The sequence below is a fragment of the Sesamum indicum genome, linkage group LG11 (assembly GCF_026168435.1).
Source record: "Sesamum indicum cultivar Baizhima isolate 11 linkage group LG11, ASM2616843v1, whole genome shotgun sequence".
Taxonomy (NCBI): domain Eukaryota; kingdom Viridiplantae; phylum Streptophyta; class Magnoliopsida; order Lamiales; family Pedaliaceae; genus Sesamum; species Sesamum indicum.
The window spans coordinates 714855-729428 of NC_142667.1; the positions used below are offsets into that span (position 1 = coordinate 714855).

The 14574-nt window shown below is 37.4% G+C and overlaps 4 protein-coding genes across 5 annotated transcripts; 2 read left to right on the forward strand and 2 right to left on the reverse strand.

Annotated features, from left to right (window-relative positions):
- Positions 1–3058: 3058 nt before the first annotated feature.
- LOC105173105 (Late embryogenesis abundant (LEA) hydroxyproline-rich glycoprotein family) lies at positions 3059–5304 on the reverse strand. Of its 2 annotated transcripts, XM_011094756.3 has the most exons (4): positions 4877–5304; positions 4705–4754; positions 3782–4521; positions 3059–3517 (listed from the first exon to the last, which is right to left on the reverse strand). In XM_011094756.3, exons 3-4 carry the CDS (start codon positions 4498–4500, stop codon positions 3502–3504), a joined length of 735 nt encoding a protein of 244 aa, XP_011093058.1. In that variant the 5' UTR covers positions 4501–4521; positions 4705–4754; positions 4877–5304; the 3' UTR covers positions 3059–3501. The 2 variants fall into 2 exon arrangements, with proteins under 2 accessions (XP_011093058.1, XP_011093057.1); XM_011094755.3 differs by lacking the exon at positions 4705–4754 and having other exon boundaries at positions 4877–5302.
- Positions 5305–5728: 424 nt separating this feature from the next.
- LOC148784960 (GDSL esterase/lipase At4g01130-like) lies at positions 5729–7768 on the forward strand. The gene is made up of 6 exons (XM_088875635.1): positions 5729–5736; positions 6384–6452; positions 6660–6829; positions 6957–7039; positions 7147–7227; positions 7493–7768. The coding sequence occupies exons 1-6, from the start codon at positions 5729–5731 to the stop codon at positions 7766–7768; spliced, it is 687 nt and encodes a 228-aa protein (XP_088731761.1).
- Positions 5809–9673, reverse strand: LOC105173146 (uncharacterized). The gene has a single exon (XM_088875724.1). The coding sequence runs from the start codon at positions 9404–9406 to the stop codon at positions 8474–8476; it is 933 nt and encodes a 310-aa protein (XP_088731850.1). The 5' UTR covers positions 9407–9673; the 3' UTR covers positions 5809–8473.
- A 1966-nt stretch (positions 9674–11639) lies between these two features.
- Positions 11640–14574, forward strand: LOC105173107 (protein CURVATURE THYLAKOID 1A, chloroplastic). The gene is made up of 5 exons (XM_011094757.3): positions 11640–11948; positions 13214–13308; positions 13426–13533; positions 13712–13783; positions 14270–14574. The coding sequence occupies exons 1-5, from the start codon at positions 11810–11812 to the stop codon at positions 14333–14335; spliced, it is 480 nt and encodes a 159-aa protein (XP_011093059.2). The 5' UTR covers positions 11640–11809; the 3' UTR covers positions 14336–14574.

Genomic DNA, 14574 nt, shown 5'->3' on the forward strand with positions numbered 1-14574 from the left:
ACGAAACACCTTAACCTTAGCTGCAAATTGTGTTTCAACCATAGTTGTGAAAGTGTGTAAAGTGGAGACCACTTGATCCTTTTGTTTGACAAGATACGTCCATAATGATCGACTATAATCATCCAAAACTGTCAAAACATAGTTGCGACCTGTCAAGGTAGAAGTCTTATATGGACCCCAAACGTCCAAATGGACCAATTCAAAAAAGGTGAATTGGTGTGTGAATCACTACACTCAAAAGGAATTCTGGACTGTTTAGCTTTAGGACAAACTTCACACTTCATATCCAATGAATCACTCGAGAGTTTGCATTCTTGAATATGTTTGATTGCCGCCATAGAGGCATGTCCCAACCTAGCATGCCATATAGTGTCATTACATTCAGAAAGAGCAGTACAAGAACTAGAAACAAAACTGGTAGAAGCAGTCGAATTTCCAAAAACAAAGCCCCTGACTATGTACAACCTCTTGTTTAGCATTCCTTTGACCAGCACCCTCTTACTCTCCTGGTCCTGCAACACGCACCCAAACTGATTGAACGTACAACTGTAGTTACTTCCATTGCAAAGTTGACTCATAGAAAGGAGATTGACATAAAAGTTTAGGATGTAAAGCACTGACTCAAGTTTAATGTAATCTGTCAAGTTCTAGTAGGTTGTTTTTTCTTATCATTCAACGCCTTATACCATTCAGGTGCGCCGTGTATTTGAAAGCAAGTCTCCTTTAAATGTCCTTTTTTATGACAATGGGAACAAAACATCCCCCGTTTATCTTTCTCCAACAATGATCTGCTCCTCTGTATTTGCTTGTGTGAGCCTCTGTATTTGCTTGTGTAAGCCTCTGTTGTCTCTTAAAGAAATCTGGTATGTTGTGTTGTTGGTAATGTCACTGAGATGTACCTGCACACTACGTTGCTGCTCTACAGCAAAAACCATGGAAAAGGCCTTCTCCAAGTCAGGTAACGGGTCCATCATGAGTAATTGGCTCTTCTCCTTGTCAAAATTCTCATGGAACCCCATGAGGAATTGCATAAGCTGTGTGGCTGTATTTGATTCTGCAATTGCTTTGTTTATCCCACGAGAGCACCCTCCACAAGTACACTTAGGTGATGGTGATAGACAAAAAAGCTCATTCCATAATTTTTTTTAACCTCGTCAAGTAGCTGGTTAATGCCATGTCCCCTTGCGGAATTGAGGAGATCTCTCGCTGCAAATGATATATCGTTGGACCAATGCTACGTCCATATCTCGCTTCTATCTCCAGCCAAAGCTTACGAGAAGAGCTCACATACATAAATCCTTCGACGATTTCCTTAGAAATTGAGTTCCATAACCATGAAGTAACCATAAGATCCGCTCTCCGCCATTGTTCAAACAGAGCAGATCCTATCGCCGGTCGAGGAAACGTTCCATCGATGAACACTAGCTTCATTTTGCATCCAAGAGCAACGTAAATGGCTCTACTCTAGGTTAGATAGTTAGAGCCGTTCAGAGGTGAGGAGGCGAGCACAAAGCTCGAATTGTCTGAGGGATGAAGGTATAAAACTTCTTTTTCATATTGATCAGTTTCCGACGATTGCGAATCCGCCATAGCTTGGTTCCCAATCGCAGCAGTTAACCGAAATACGATACGTTGCCATCAGGTACTACATAATAAGGTTGGAATTTTCATTCATCAATCAAACTATATAGAAAAGGTCCTTAAGTGTTTTCATATGAATAACGCTCATCCATTAAGTACACATATGGTAGTTCGACGCTCGATGTTAACAAGGATCCATTCCGTCAGCCAGCATGTCCAGAAGTACCATATCTCAGTGCAATTGGTCATTCATGTATCTTACTAATAATATCAAACCAGATATAGCATTTTTAGTTAATCTACTAGTAAGATATTGTTCAACACCAACAAAGAGACACCAGAATGGTATCAAATACATTCTATGTTATTTACATGAAATAAGTGACATGTGACTATATTTTGAATGGCATGAGGATGCCAAAGTACAAATTAGTTGGCTATTCCGATGCAAGATATTTGTTGGATCCACATAAAGCATATCTCAATCTGGATATTTATTCATGTATGGTGGAACTGCTATTTCATGACGTTCAACCAAACAGACTTTGGTAGCCACCTCATCAAATCATGCAGAGTTAATGGCGTTGTACAAGGTTGGGCGTAAATATGTGTGGCTTATATCATTGATACATTATGTTCGTGAATCATGTAGACTATAATCAATCGAGAAAAGTCCCATAATAATATATAAAGATAATGTTGCGTGCATCGCTTAAATCAAGGATGACTATATTAAAAGTGACAGAACCAAGCACATATCACCAAAATTTTTCTCCACTCACGAGTTTCAAGTGAAAGGCAAAGTTGAAGTTAGCAGATTTATTTACTAAGGCATTACCAATAAAGTTCAAGAAACTTGTACATAATATTGGCATACGACACTTGAAAGATATCTACTTAAATTGAAGGGGAGATTCTACAATTGTACTCTTTCCCTTAGCTTTGATTTTTATCCCATTAGGTTTCTAGACAAGGTTTTTAACGAGGTAGGATGTATATGATAAGAAGTGTGCATTCAAAAGGGAGTATTGTAAATATATGTAATATGAATGTATACGCCTCTTGGTATTCCCCCATAATGCTTATGCCCTTTTGTATCTCACACGATATTTTCTAATTATAATATTTATTAGAATAGTTTGTAACCATAATTTTAGTGGTCTATAAATACTACTATATAATTCATTTGTAAATAAGCTTTTGAAATACATATATTGTTTTCTTATTTACTATGATGAGTGCTAATAAACTTAAATTAGTTATATTACGGTTGAGTGGTATTTTTGACTTTACAAAAAAATAATATTACGTGTCATTAATCGTCGTTTGTAAGTGTAGACGGCCTTTTTTTTTTATATAGTATAAATTCAGGTATAACCACCATCCATCTAAATTAGAATTTCCATGTGTGTATGTGTGCAATCATGCTTGGTGTGGAAGCCTTTCAGACAACAAACAAAGAAGGTTGGCCTCTCAATTTAGCTCACCACATGATGTTCATACCATAACTTTATTCAAGATTTTCACCTTTTCCATAAACAGAAAAAGGCAACATATCAATTTCATTAGGGAATCCAAGCAGCCCTTAGTATTCATAGAAATGGACCTGAACCTGATGGTTCCTCAACAGACAACACATTCAAGCATCAATCAATTACAGGATACATATATATATATATAGACATATATAGACTACTCTCAGTTCTTATAGTAGTAATATGATTACATTGTTAGACAAGCCAAGATTTAATGTTGTCTATATAATTTGCATTTGGGAACTGACGAGAACTGGAACTGATGACAGAAAACTTGCCCACAACATTGTACAGATCTTTTCGTGGCCAGTTTATGCCTCTGTAGGCAGGTAATAATCCCAATCTCATGTCCAAATGGACATGATTAGTTTGAAACTTGAAACCATCAGTTTATGTAAACCCTGCAACCAAAAAGTTATCGGTCAAGATCATCAGACAACTATAAGCAGATCATTATCAGACAATCATCATCTAATCCCATCGCATATGCATCAGTATCTCTACAAAAACATATCAGTAACGTTGATCAAAAACCACGAAAATGATCATTCAAGCTTACTGGTCAAGCGGCTAGATCAGGCTTTTGTAACTAAGTTTCTTGCTAATTCGTTCAAATCATGAATCAGTAGACAAACAAAACAGATATTCGGACAGAGTTAACGTACCAGTTAAGTATCTTGAATCGACATTTAGGCATTTCACCACCGTCCCGAACCTGGCTCAATCTCACCCCCTGACACAGCACATCCACCCGAGCTGTGCTAGTAGCCCATCCGCTTCCCTTCAGCCCAATCCCGGTCCTCAATTCAGCATCCACCAACAAGCTCTTGCTCCTGAACCCGTCTTTCAATTCATCCGCAGACTTACTATCAAGAGGCTCCTTCTCGGCCTTCATCGTGAACTTCAAATTCGTCACATTGTTCTTGTTCTGAGTGAATCCGGGCACTGTCTGCCGACCCAAATTCGCATTCCCTTCAGCCGCATTTATTGAAATCTGAGTTCTATCATACACCATTTTCAGTTCCTGGTTCGGGTTCTTGATTTCGACGCCTATGCTGCATTCTGAGTCCAGCATCGGCCCGTCAGGCACAGTGGTGACCTTAAATTTTGTGAAGTTGATCGATGTCAAGTGGATTTCCGGGAGACGGGGCTGGAACCAGAGGTAGAACAAGCCGCCAGCGGAGACGACAGCGAGGATTAGAATAACTGTGAAGATGCAAATGCAGCAGCAGCAAGTGCGGCAACAGGCGCTCCGCCGCTTGTTTTGGTAAAACGACGGCGGCAGTTTTACGGGTTTCCGGGGGCGCGGACGCGGGACTGGAGTGTTGGCCTCTCTATAACCCGGAGGCTTTTGTAGAGGCGGTTTTTGTTGCCCAGACCACATTTTTGTCTCGATTCCCAGATCCTTAAAAACACAAAAAACAAGATACAAAGAATCGAATCGAACTTTTCTGGAAGTATTTCATCATTAATGTTCGGAGAAACAGAAAGGTGTACACTATTGTATAAATTTATACAGTACTATGAGCGAAAATCGAAGAGTTTTTCGGGTATACATCCAGCGATGGGACTAGATTCTTGTTCTTACCGGGAAAAAATTGTGAATGTTCAAGAATCTCAATTAATCATGATCCATGACTGCAGAAAATTGACGGGTTTTATTGGAAAATTCACGAATTCATTAAATTCAGTGAAATCGAAGCAAGTCATTAATGAAGCATTGATTGAACTAACAGAATAAATACACAAGATACACACACCTGGCACTTGGATCGTAATTACAGCATTCTTGAACCTAAAAGAGTTCTTGATGTTTCCGGGGTTGGTCAGAAGGGATAGAATTTCAAGAATTTTGAGGAAAAATATGAATGTTGTAAGAAGGGTTTGAGAGTTAATGTGGAATTTGGGGTAAAAACGAAAAAATAAATGGGAAAGATGAAGAGAGGAAGGTGACGGGATTTAATCAGAGAAATACAAGAGCGGGATTTGCGGGCGGCTGGCCTGGCGGTAAACACTTCAACTAACTGACTTGCAAGAAAACAGGTGGATGTGTGAACTGACCGTAGGAATGTTTTTTCCTTGTGCCATGTACCATGTCAAATTGTATCAATCAGTCAATAGCATCTTGATGTAATAATTATGCAGTCTTCAAGAAAATTGAGTATATCTTGTCAAAAACGACCTCATAATACCTAAACAGGCTAACATTCTCCGCTTTATTATGCAAATTCTTGTAGACCCGCTTGGTGTAAACAATATATACTCTAGTTATTGGCTTGCAGTGGCGTGCCACAGGACACCACCCGATAAGACCGCATGTCTCCATATAGGGGCTAATTATATATTTGGATTTCTGGGGGCTCTGTTGGAAGATTTTGATCTATCATCAGTATAGTGGTTTAGTAGTTAAATTACCAGATTTTCTTTTAAATATTATGAGTTTGAATTCATAATATCAGGTGTTATCATGGATACTATTAAAAAAACATTGATATTATCATGGTATCGCGTTTGATATTAACGGATATCATCAATGGCTCACATAAACTCCAAGAATAATATATTTGATCCAATATTCTTAGGCTGAGAAGGTCTGAAAAGACCGACCAGATATGTATCTGTAAGTACCAACGAGTAAATCGTTGACCTATATAATCAGGTAACATTAAGCTAAGATTGGTCTCTAGTTAGCTCTAACTAAATCACTTGTGGCATCAAGACATCCTCTGAGATACAACAGGCACCAAGAAAATACATGAAAAATTGCTAGCTAGGTCAAGAAAGGCAATAAAAAGCATGCATTGCTCTTTCATTAGCATTAGTCATCAGGTGTTGGGGAAACCAGAGTTGGCAACTGCAGATCAAGTTTCTGCTCTTTCTTTCGGCCTTTGTAAATAACTAAACTGGCAGACTACGTCACTGTTGTAAATTCAACAGAACCATTTAGTTTCTGGAGTTGGGATTCTCTTGCATTAATTGAACCATTTTGAATTCTTCTCCCCAAGTGCAGCTAGGTCGTTCTGTCTGATCCCCGGTTTGCATTTCTTGTCGAAAGGCTTGAACATGATCCTAATCAGTACTGTCCATCTGCTGTCGTTCCTGGAGTAACAGCCTCTATTAATCAGCTAACTTATCGACGTTTCTGTGCTCAAACCAATGACAAAATCCAGTTTCATCACACAAAAATGGCTTGCTTTTCAACTCAAACATTTGCCATTAAACCAGTCTCAATTTCTTGGATGGTTTTATTGCTGATATTGGTTTCAGGTTTCATGCAAAATGTGCTCTTGAAGCCATCTTCAATCTCGGGGACTCAAATTATGATGCAGGGGGATTGTATGTCTGCCACCCCCAATGGCATGACCTACCTCAAGAGACCAACTGGTTAATATACAGATGGGAGGCTGTATATCAATTTTCTTGGTAAGGGTTTCTATATTTTTCTCTGGAATTTATGTTGAAAGATCTATTCTGATGGATTGATCAAGAATCCAGAATCAGCCTCTCAGCTACTGCATTGCTTTTTTGAGCCCTTATTTACAGTCCATTGGATCTGACTCCAGTCATCAAGTCTACTTTGCTACATCTGCTTCACCTGTGCTCTGGCCGAAGGCTTCCTTATATGTCACTGGTGCAAGCCCTTTCTATTTGGCAGTTTAGATCAACCAGAGAAGCAGTTTCTAAGGCAAAAGTTGAAGAATTTTTGTCCGAAGGTAACAACTTTTGCTTGATAACATCATGAATTTTAACTGTCATACTTGAAGGTTTGTTCCCAGGACAAACCAATCTTCCTCAAACAGACATATTCATTAAGCCCTCTACACAATGTATGTTGGCCAGTACAACATCACCCATGCTATAGCTGCAGTCGGCTCAGGTGGATTAAGCATAAAATTGCTGCTGGAATCACCAATGTCATCAAGGTGAACGGAACTCGCTGGCCAGTTTAACTATTTTTTGCTATTAAGATCATAAATTCCCAGCCTTCTCTCAATTGTTAGTGGTTAGTAACCATGTTGAAAATTTGCAGAAGCTCTATTCGTTAGGAGGGTGCACATTTTTGGTGCTCTATCCTGTTCCAATAGGCTACTATGCAGCAGTTCTGATTCAAGTCCCTTGTATAACTGTTTTGTTATCGACTCGTCTGGATGCATGACATCTTTCAACAATGCAATTAAGTACAACTCTGGACTGAAAGAAACACGCCAACAAAACGAGAAATGATCTTCACGATGGGAACGTAATGTACATAGACACTCATTCCCTTCTTCTAGAGCATTAATCAACACCTCACCTAACATGGTTAGAAACGTCACATTCATTCTAAGCTGCAAACATAGTTTTAGGCCTATTAACATGTAACCATTTCTGTGCAGTTCGCAGGGATGCAGCAGGAGATCAGAGCATGCTGTGACTATGGTGGTGGCTCCAAAAATTTCCACCAGGAAGCTTTCTGCAGGTGCACAAAAGAGATTAACAGAAAGAAGGCTACTGTCTCTGCCTGCAGTGATCCTCAGAATTACGTGAGCTGGCATGGAGTCAATCTCGCAGAAAATGCTATAAGATTATGGCATGTGCAATCCTTAGTTGATCTTACTTCTGGTCCTCCATTCTCTCGTAATCAGTATCGTGATATTCAAACAATAAAATGAGATAATAATGGTAATTACTTTGAAGGGAATAATCAGCAGAAACTCATATATGATGAAGAATGAAATGAAATGACCATCCTGTCATAATATATGCAGACATATGTTTTTGTTCCGATATGCAAAACGGCTATATGCATAAACTGAGATTAAAAATCTATGACAAGTGCTTTCTGTTTGAGGTTCAGATTCAGCAGTATATGTAAGGACAGAAAACTTTCAACAGTATGTTTAGATCATATGAATTACAGGGTTACTAGATTTTGCTGAACTTGATAGTATCTTTCTTACACAATATACACAAGCTTGAATGGTTGAGTTCTCTAGTCAATCACATAATACAAAATGTTTGTCAAGGCTGCAACTTACGTTGCAAACCACCATACAACATAGTACATTTAAGTCGATGCAGAAGCAAAATAACCAGCAGGCACTATTTTGAAACAATGATGATTCTGTCTTTCATTCTAACAAGGTATACTTTGACCCTAAAATCCTTACATCTCTCTCAGGAAAGAACCAAAGAAGGACTATTCAACAAAACGTTGCAAGAAATTATCCCACAGACACAGACTAATCAAAATAGCAAGACTGTAGCAGAACCTACTTTTCCAATTCAACTAAAACTGAGAAAACAGAAGTACAAACTTGCCAAAGAGCCCATGTAAAAGATAAATGAAAGAATGTGCAAGAAACTCGAAAACTTGGTCAAGGAAGATAGCTATTCTCGATAGCTGGTTGAGTTCTAATACCTGAAGCAAAAGGCATTCTGCTCCTCCCCACCCAAATTGTGTCCAATCCTTCACTTCTTTCAGAACTTCTCTCCATTTTCTTGATCCTTTTCCCTTTAATCCATCGGTATGCCAAAATACCAATCACAACAAGAAAGACTAATCCCACAACTCCAGCTGCAATCCCCATCACCCAATAGTTCTTCCTGATAGCCTGGTTCGGCTGATAAGGGACTACAACAGAGAAATGACCCTGTCTTCTCACAATACACGAACTTTTCACCGTCATGTTGCTGAATTCCAACGTCCCGTTTATGTCAAACCTAACACATTTCATTGTCACATTCCCATCTTCATGAGTCGAAATATTCGGAAATCGAACAATAATGGGATCATCACTCACCACTTTAAGCTCAATCAGCCCATAACTTGCTGAACTTCTGTTGGGATCATAGGTTAGAAATCCTATGACAGGAGCAACAAACGTGTAATTTGGAACATTATAGTAAGATGATGACAAGTTGCCTAGATTCTGATAGACTAAATCAACTCTCTTTGTAAAGGGCCATGGCAAAACCCATGGTGGGATTGCAAATGATGAATTGTAATTAGACCCATTCTTCCATAGACGACGGGCTCTGAGGCGAACAACAGAAACTTCCATGCCCGAGAAATTGGCAGGAAGAACAACATTATACAGTTTACCAGTACGTGGACGATGGAGTTTCTTGAGTGCATAATCATAAACAAAAGAATCCAACAAATCTCTAGCGTAGTAGCGTTCTGACCCGTGAACAAGCTGCCATAACCACGCATTCAAAATGATACAGACAACGAGCCAATCCCTTCTACAACCCATCAAGAATTCCTTTTCGCACCAAAAATCAGTACAGTACACATGATCTGACATGAAAAATTGTTCGAAAAGATTAATCTTGGATTGATGTATTGCTGTGATCTTCTCAGAGATCCCTTCTTGCGAATGGCTTTCCGACTCCTCCTTCCTGTGTTCTTGATCAACCGGCTATGAATAATTCAATATTCTTGTTGCGATCTCCATGCAATTAAGGAGCTGTGGATGACAGAAAAATTAAGTGGTGGGATATGTTTTGGTTAAGTCGTTGCACAGTATATGAATTCTACATCGGAAGAACCTCTTTTGAGATGTTGCTTTGGTGTTTGATCTTTGTATAATAAACCACTACGCAAGTCTACATTAAGAGTTTATATGCATAGATATAACTAAAGTATACATTTTCATATAAAGGGATTATTATTTCAGATAGCTTTAATTGGAAAAACGTTTATCAATGTATTTCTACATGTCTTAGTTACTACAATTCAATCTTAATCATAACATTATATGGTAAATTGCAATTTGCCCCTTGTGTTAGTAAAAATATTTAAAACACCCTTTCAAAAAATCCCATAATTTTTAAAATATAACAAAACACTCCCTTTATGTTATAAGTGCGCTTCATAAATGTTATTTTTATTTTATAATATAAAATGACAATGTTGTCTTTATCTCTCCACCGTTAGATCTCATCTCATATAAATGAATGGTTCAGAATTTATCAATATTATTTTAAATATATAAATAATTTTAAAATTATGTACATTTTATATATTTAAATATAAATTGATATCTTTAAATTATAGATACTTATACAGAAATATATATTATATTAATGTGTGTGTATATATATATATAGAAAGAGAGGGGTGAGGTGGCGTTGGTCGTTGCCGCGCCGGCGCCAAGGAGGGGTGGGAGGGGGCGTGCGGTGATGATACAAGAGGTAGCCTCTTTCAAAGGGATTTGATACCAAGAACCAAACAACCTTAAATCTTGCCAGGACATTCTTGTCATTTTCAGTTGATCAATGGGTTGTTCACAGTGGGTATCATTTCAATTAAATTATTTAATGCTCCAATAAGGCCATGTTCACAGTTGCTCTCTCCAAGAACAGCTCTTGTAAGCAAACAGACAAAGAGTTGAACCTTAACCTTTTTTGGTAAGAAACACTATACCTAATGGAGAAGTATGATCCAGTTCCAGTGTATTGGCAAGAGAAGAAAGAACGGAGAATAGTTGTTGAAGGCATTGATGAGTGTTTCAGGTTTATTAATTACACTTGATACAAAAATGTAAGAGCCCGTTTGGTTGTATTTTTATTTTTATTTTCAGTTTCTAATAATTGGAATTATGTAGAAATGTTTTATTGATTTTTGTGCAAAAATTGAGAATATATTTGGATTAGTTGTTTCCAAATATAGGTATGTAGGTGTGAGAATATTAAATATAGGTATATGTATTTTTGATGTGAGAGAAAGATAACTATGACAAGCCCATGTGACCTATATAAATTTAAAATTGAGAATTAAAATAGGATTGTAATCTCACTAAAAATGACTTGACCAAACAAATTCCCACCTACCCAAATAGTGAAAAGTGGAAAAAATCTCATTGAAAACACAATCAAACAAGCTCTTAATTTTCATAAGCATTGGGGGTACGGTGGGAATTTCCTACGTAGAAGTTGAGGATAAGAAGGGGTACAAAAATTAATTACACTTAGACCTCGTCTAAAAATACAAAATTATACTTTTCTTTAAAAAATTCTAAGATTATATTTATACCCCCTCCAAAATTCTATTATTTACATTTAACTCTCTTTTATTAGGATATGGACAAAAATTAACTTTAGCAATAAAATTACATAAAATTTTTAATTTTATCCATGTTAATATTCTCATGTATTATACTTATAAGGACAAAAATATATATGAGAATATTAAATGAAACATAAAATTGAAAATTTGTATATTTTTTTTTATAACGTCAGTATTTTTTATTTAAATTTTAATAAAAAAATAAGTATAAATAGAGAATTTCTAGAGAGAGTGAAAGTATAATTTTAAAAAATTTTATAATTTATATTTTTATGAGGGATCTGAGTGTAATTAAAAAATAAAGCAACGGCAACAAAGAAAATACAAGAACTGGGAATCAAATAGAGTGGAATTCTCGGAAAGCAAGATTTTCAAGATAGAGAATCCACCAATTAGGAAGCCCGAAGCTTCCACGTGTCAACAGCTGAGATCATCTGAGCATTGACCTAAAAATTATTGTGGATAGCAAGAAAGTTTGCTCAAATGTGTTTTGCAGAAGAGAGGATTTTCTTGAATCTCAAGAGATAGGGAAACTGAGGCTAAGCAGAATCGCGGAAGACTCCAAAACTGTTGTTAATTTTATCTTTTGTTCAAATCCCATTTCGTTTCAGCAGCCTTTGTTTGGTTTGTCAGCCAAGAAATGGCAGCGGCAGCTTCCACTTCCATGGCGGCCACCGCCGTCTTGATGCACCGCCTCCCTGCCACCAAACACGCCGTCGTCTTCTCTCCCTTGCCTAGCCGTCCTTCCCTATCCTCCATTTCATTCAAGCAGCTCAAAGGTACGATCTTTTTCATTTTCCCCTTGTCTAAGTTATGTGATTAATCTACCCACCCAACCCAACTTTTGAAATTCATCCCATTGAGCAAGTTAAGCTTTTTGACCTGTAGAATGGTGGGCTTGCACTGGATTATGATAATCTCTCAACTCTTTTATTGTTTTGCTATCTTAGATTTTTCACTGTTTAGTTGAGTTCTTGATTGTATTGTTCTGACTTGTACTTGGATGACGTTAGGTATAAATGTAGTACATGATTAATGTGTTGCATATTGGCCACAAGAGATATAATTATCTGATGCTGTCATTTAAAGTTACTTGTTCTTCTTAGGATTTACTAGGGTTAAGCGTTCAATTTTGCCTGCTGCAATCACTCAGAATTTCAGAAACTATTATACTTGGGTGTGACTAAAGCAATTTGCAGTAGTGCGCGCGAGGCAAGATGTTTTTGGGAAGCCACTGAATACGGAAGTTCATAAAATCTTTAAAAATTTAATTGGATTTGAAGTTATAGTTAGTTGATCTAAGTGGTTTTGTTCGAGTCATGTAGGAAGTACTGGTGCTTGAGGAAGGGGAATAAGTGTATTTGGCTTGTTCTCTTGTCCTATCTATGTCGCCTTGGATTGTGGTCTAGCCGGGATGCTTAAGAAATGCCAGGTCGTCTGTTATGAGTGAAAAGTATGACTCTTGCTTAAATTTGTCGCTATTGTCTTGTTTGGTTCTCATGGATAGGGAAATGAGCAAAAGTTGAATTCTTGAACATCTGAAAATTTTGAACCTTCTTGTTAAATTTATATTTTTCAAGAATTGAGTTACTGTGATAGTGCTAAGGTTACTAATAATCGGTCTGAAGTATGATGCGTGTGATAACCCCTGTTAGCCCAACTTTTGAGGGTGATCACTCCTTCTCACTTTCTTGCAAGAGTTATAAGTTATATTAATCACACTCGTTAACATGCTTCTTACTATTCTGGATATAGCAAATCTTACTATGAAACCCTTTTCACTTTATAAACATGTAAGGTGTAAATGACGGCTAAGAAAGACTGCAACATTAATTCTTTCAGATAGATTGCTGCAAAAGGATAAAGCGTTCTCATCAGATCTTTTTAAATTCATGTCAGTTCTTTTATAAATCCTCTGGTCACGGTTTTGGGATGAACTAAATGATACCTATCTTACGGAAATTATAACCAATAATTTGCTCTCCTCCAAAGTCTTTTGCCTAGTATTTTTGTGCTTATTTTGGTTGGTATTCTACTGAAACAGCACCCAGGAGGTCTGCTCGGCTCCTGGCCAAGGCTTCTTCATCAGAGGACACACCTATCGATGCTAATGAATTGTTCACAGACCTGAAGGAAAAGGTGCTTATGCTCAAATTTTGTGGAGGAAAATTGAAGCTTTTTTCCTATATTTATAATACTCAATATTTTTCTTTCTTGCTATTTGCACGGTTCATCTCTTGCTGTCATGTTTTATAGTGGGATGCTGTTGAAAACAAGTCCACAGTACTTATTTATGGAGGTGGTGCAGTTGTAGCAGTTTGGTTGGCCTCAGTAGTCGTTGGTGCAATCAACTCAGTCCCTTTGGTATGTTTCTTGAAAAAAAATTAGTCGTCTGTCATATATTACCATTTATGTGTAATCAAGTGGATTTTCTTTTTTCAATTTTCTGGTCAGTAAGCACACGTCTGACGAAAATAACTTCTTCCATTGGTGTTGTCTCTGACTAACATGAGAAACTATTTCCATAAAATCTCTATTTCAGCTTCCGAAGATCATGGAGTTGGTTGGACTTGGATACACAGGATGGTTTGTATACCGATACCTTCTTTTCAAGGTACACTTTCTAGTCTACTCCTTAATGACATACAAATACGGTAACACCAACTCTGCACTTCCTGGAACTAATGACTTGGAGATCTGTGTTACATGTAACTTGTAAAGTGTCTAATCAATGGAGTGTCTTAGGCGTAGCTCGTCTCATTTCCTGTAGCAAATTGGAGTAGAAACTCCTTGTACCTGTTATTGCATCTGGAGAAATGCTTTTTTTGTTCAAAAACCTATTGTTTGACTCTTTCTGATACCTTACTGTATAAATTGATGTAATCTTGTTGTATGACAAAAGTTTTTCAAAGTTTTCCCTCCATAACTAACAGTTGACACATAAAAGCAAGAATTATTATAACAAAAGTGTCTGAAGAGTTTCTTTGCGAATTTTGCAAGGACATACATTCTTCCATTGAATGCCTAATCCTCGAACGTGTAAGAAATACAACATTACCTGTAGATACTGTCTTCTGATAAGTGGTATTCTCTCTTGCAGTCGAGTAGAAAAGAACTTGCAACAGACATCGAAGCAATAAAGAAGAAGATTACTGGAACTGAATGAATGCAATGCGGCCAGGCGCCAATAATCCTCCTGTATTCATCTCAACTTCCCGTCGAGCTTTACTTACACGTATATTCTGCATAAGAGGCATCTTTCTGGTGTTAATAATGTAGAAAAGGTCATGTGTATGTCTTTTACGCTTCACTTTGTTATGCGAATGATGTTTCAGCAATCTACCCGAACGGCTTCCATTGCATTCTGTTCATGTTTATAAAATCTCACTTTTGTTTTAAGTTCTA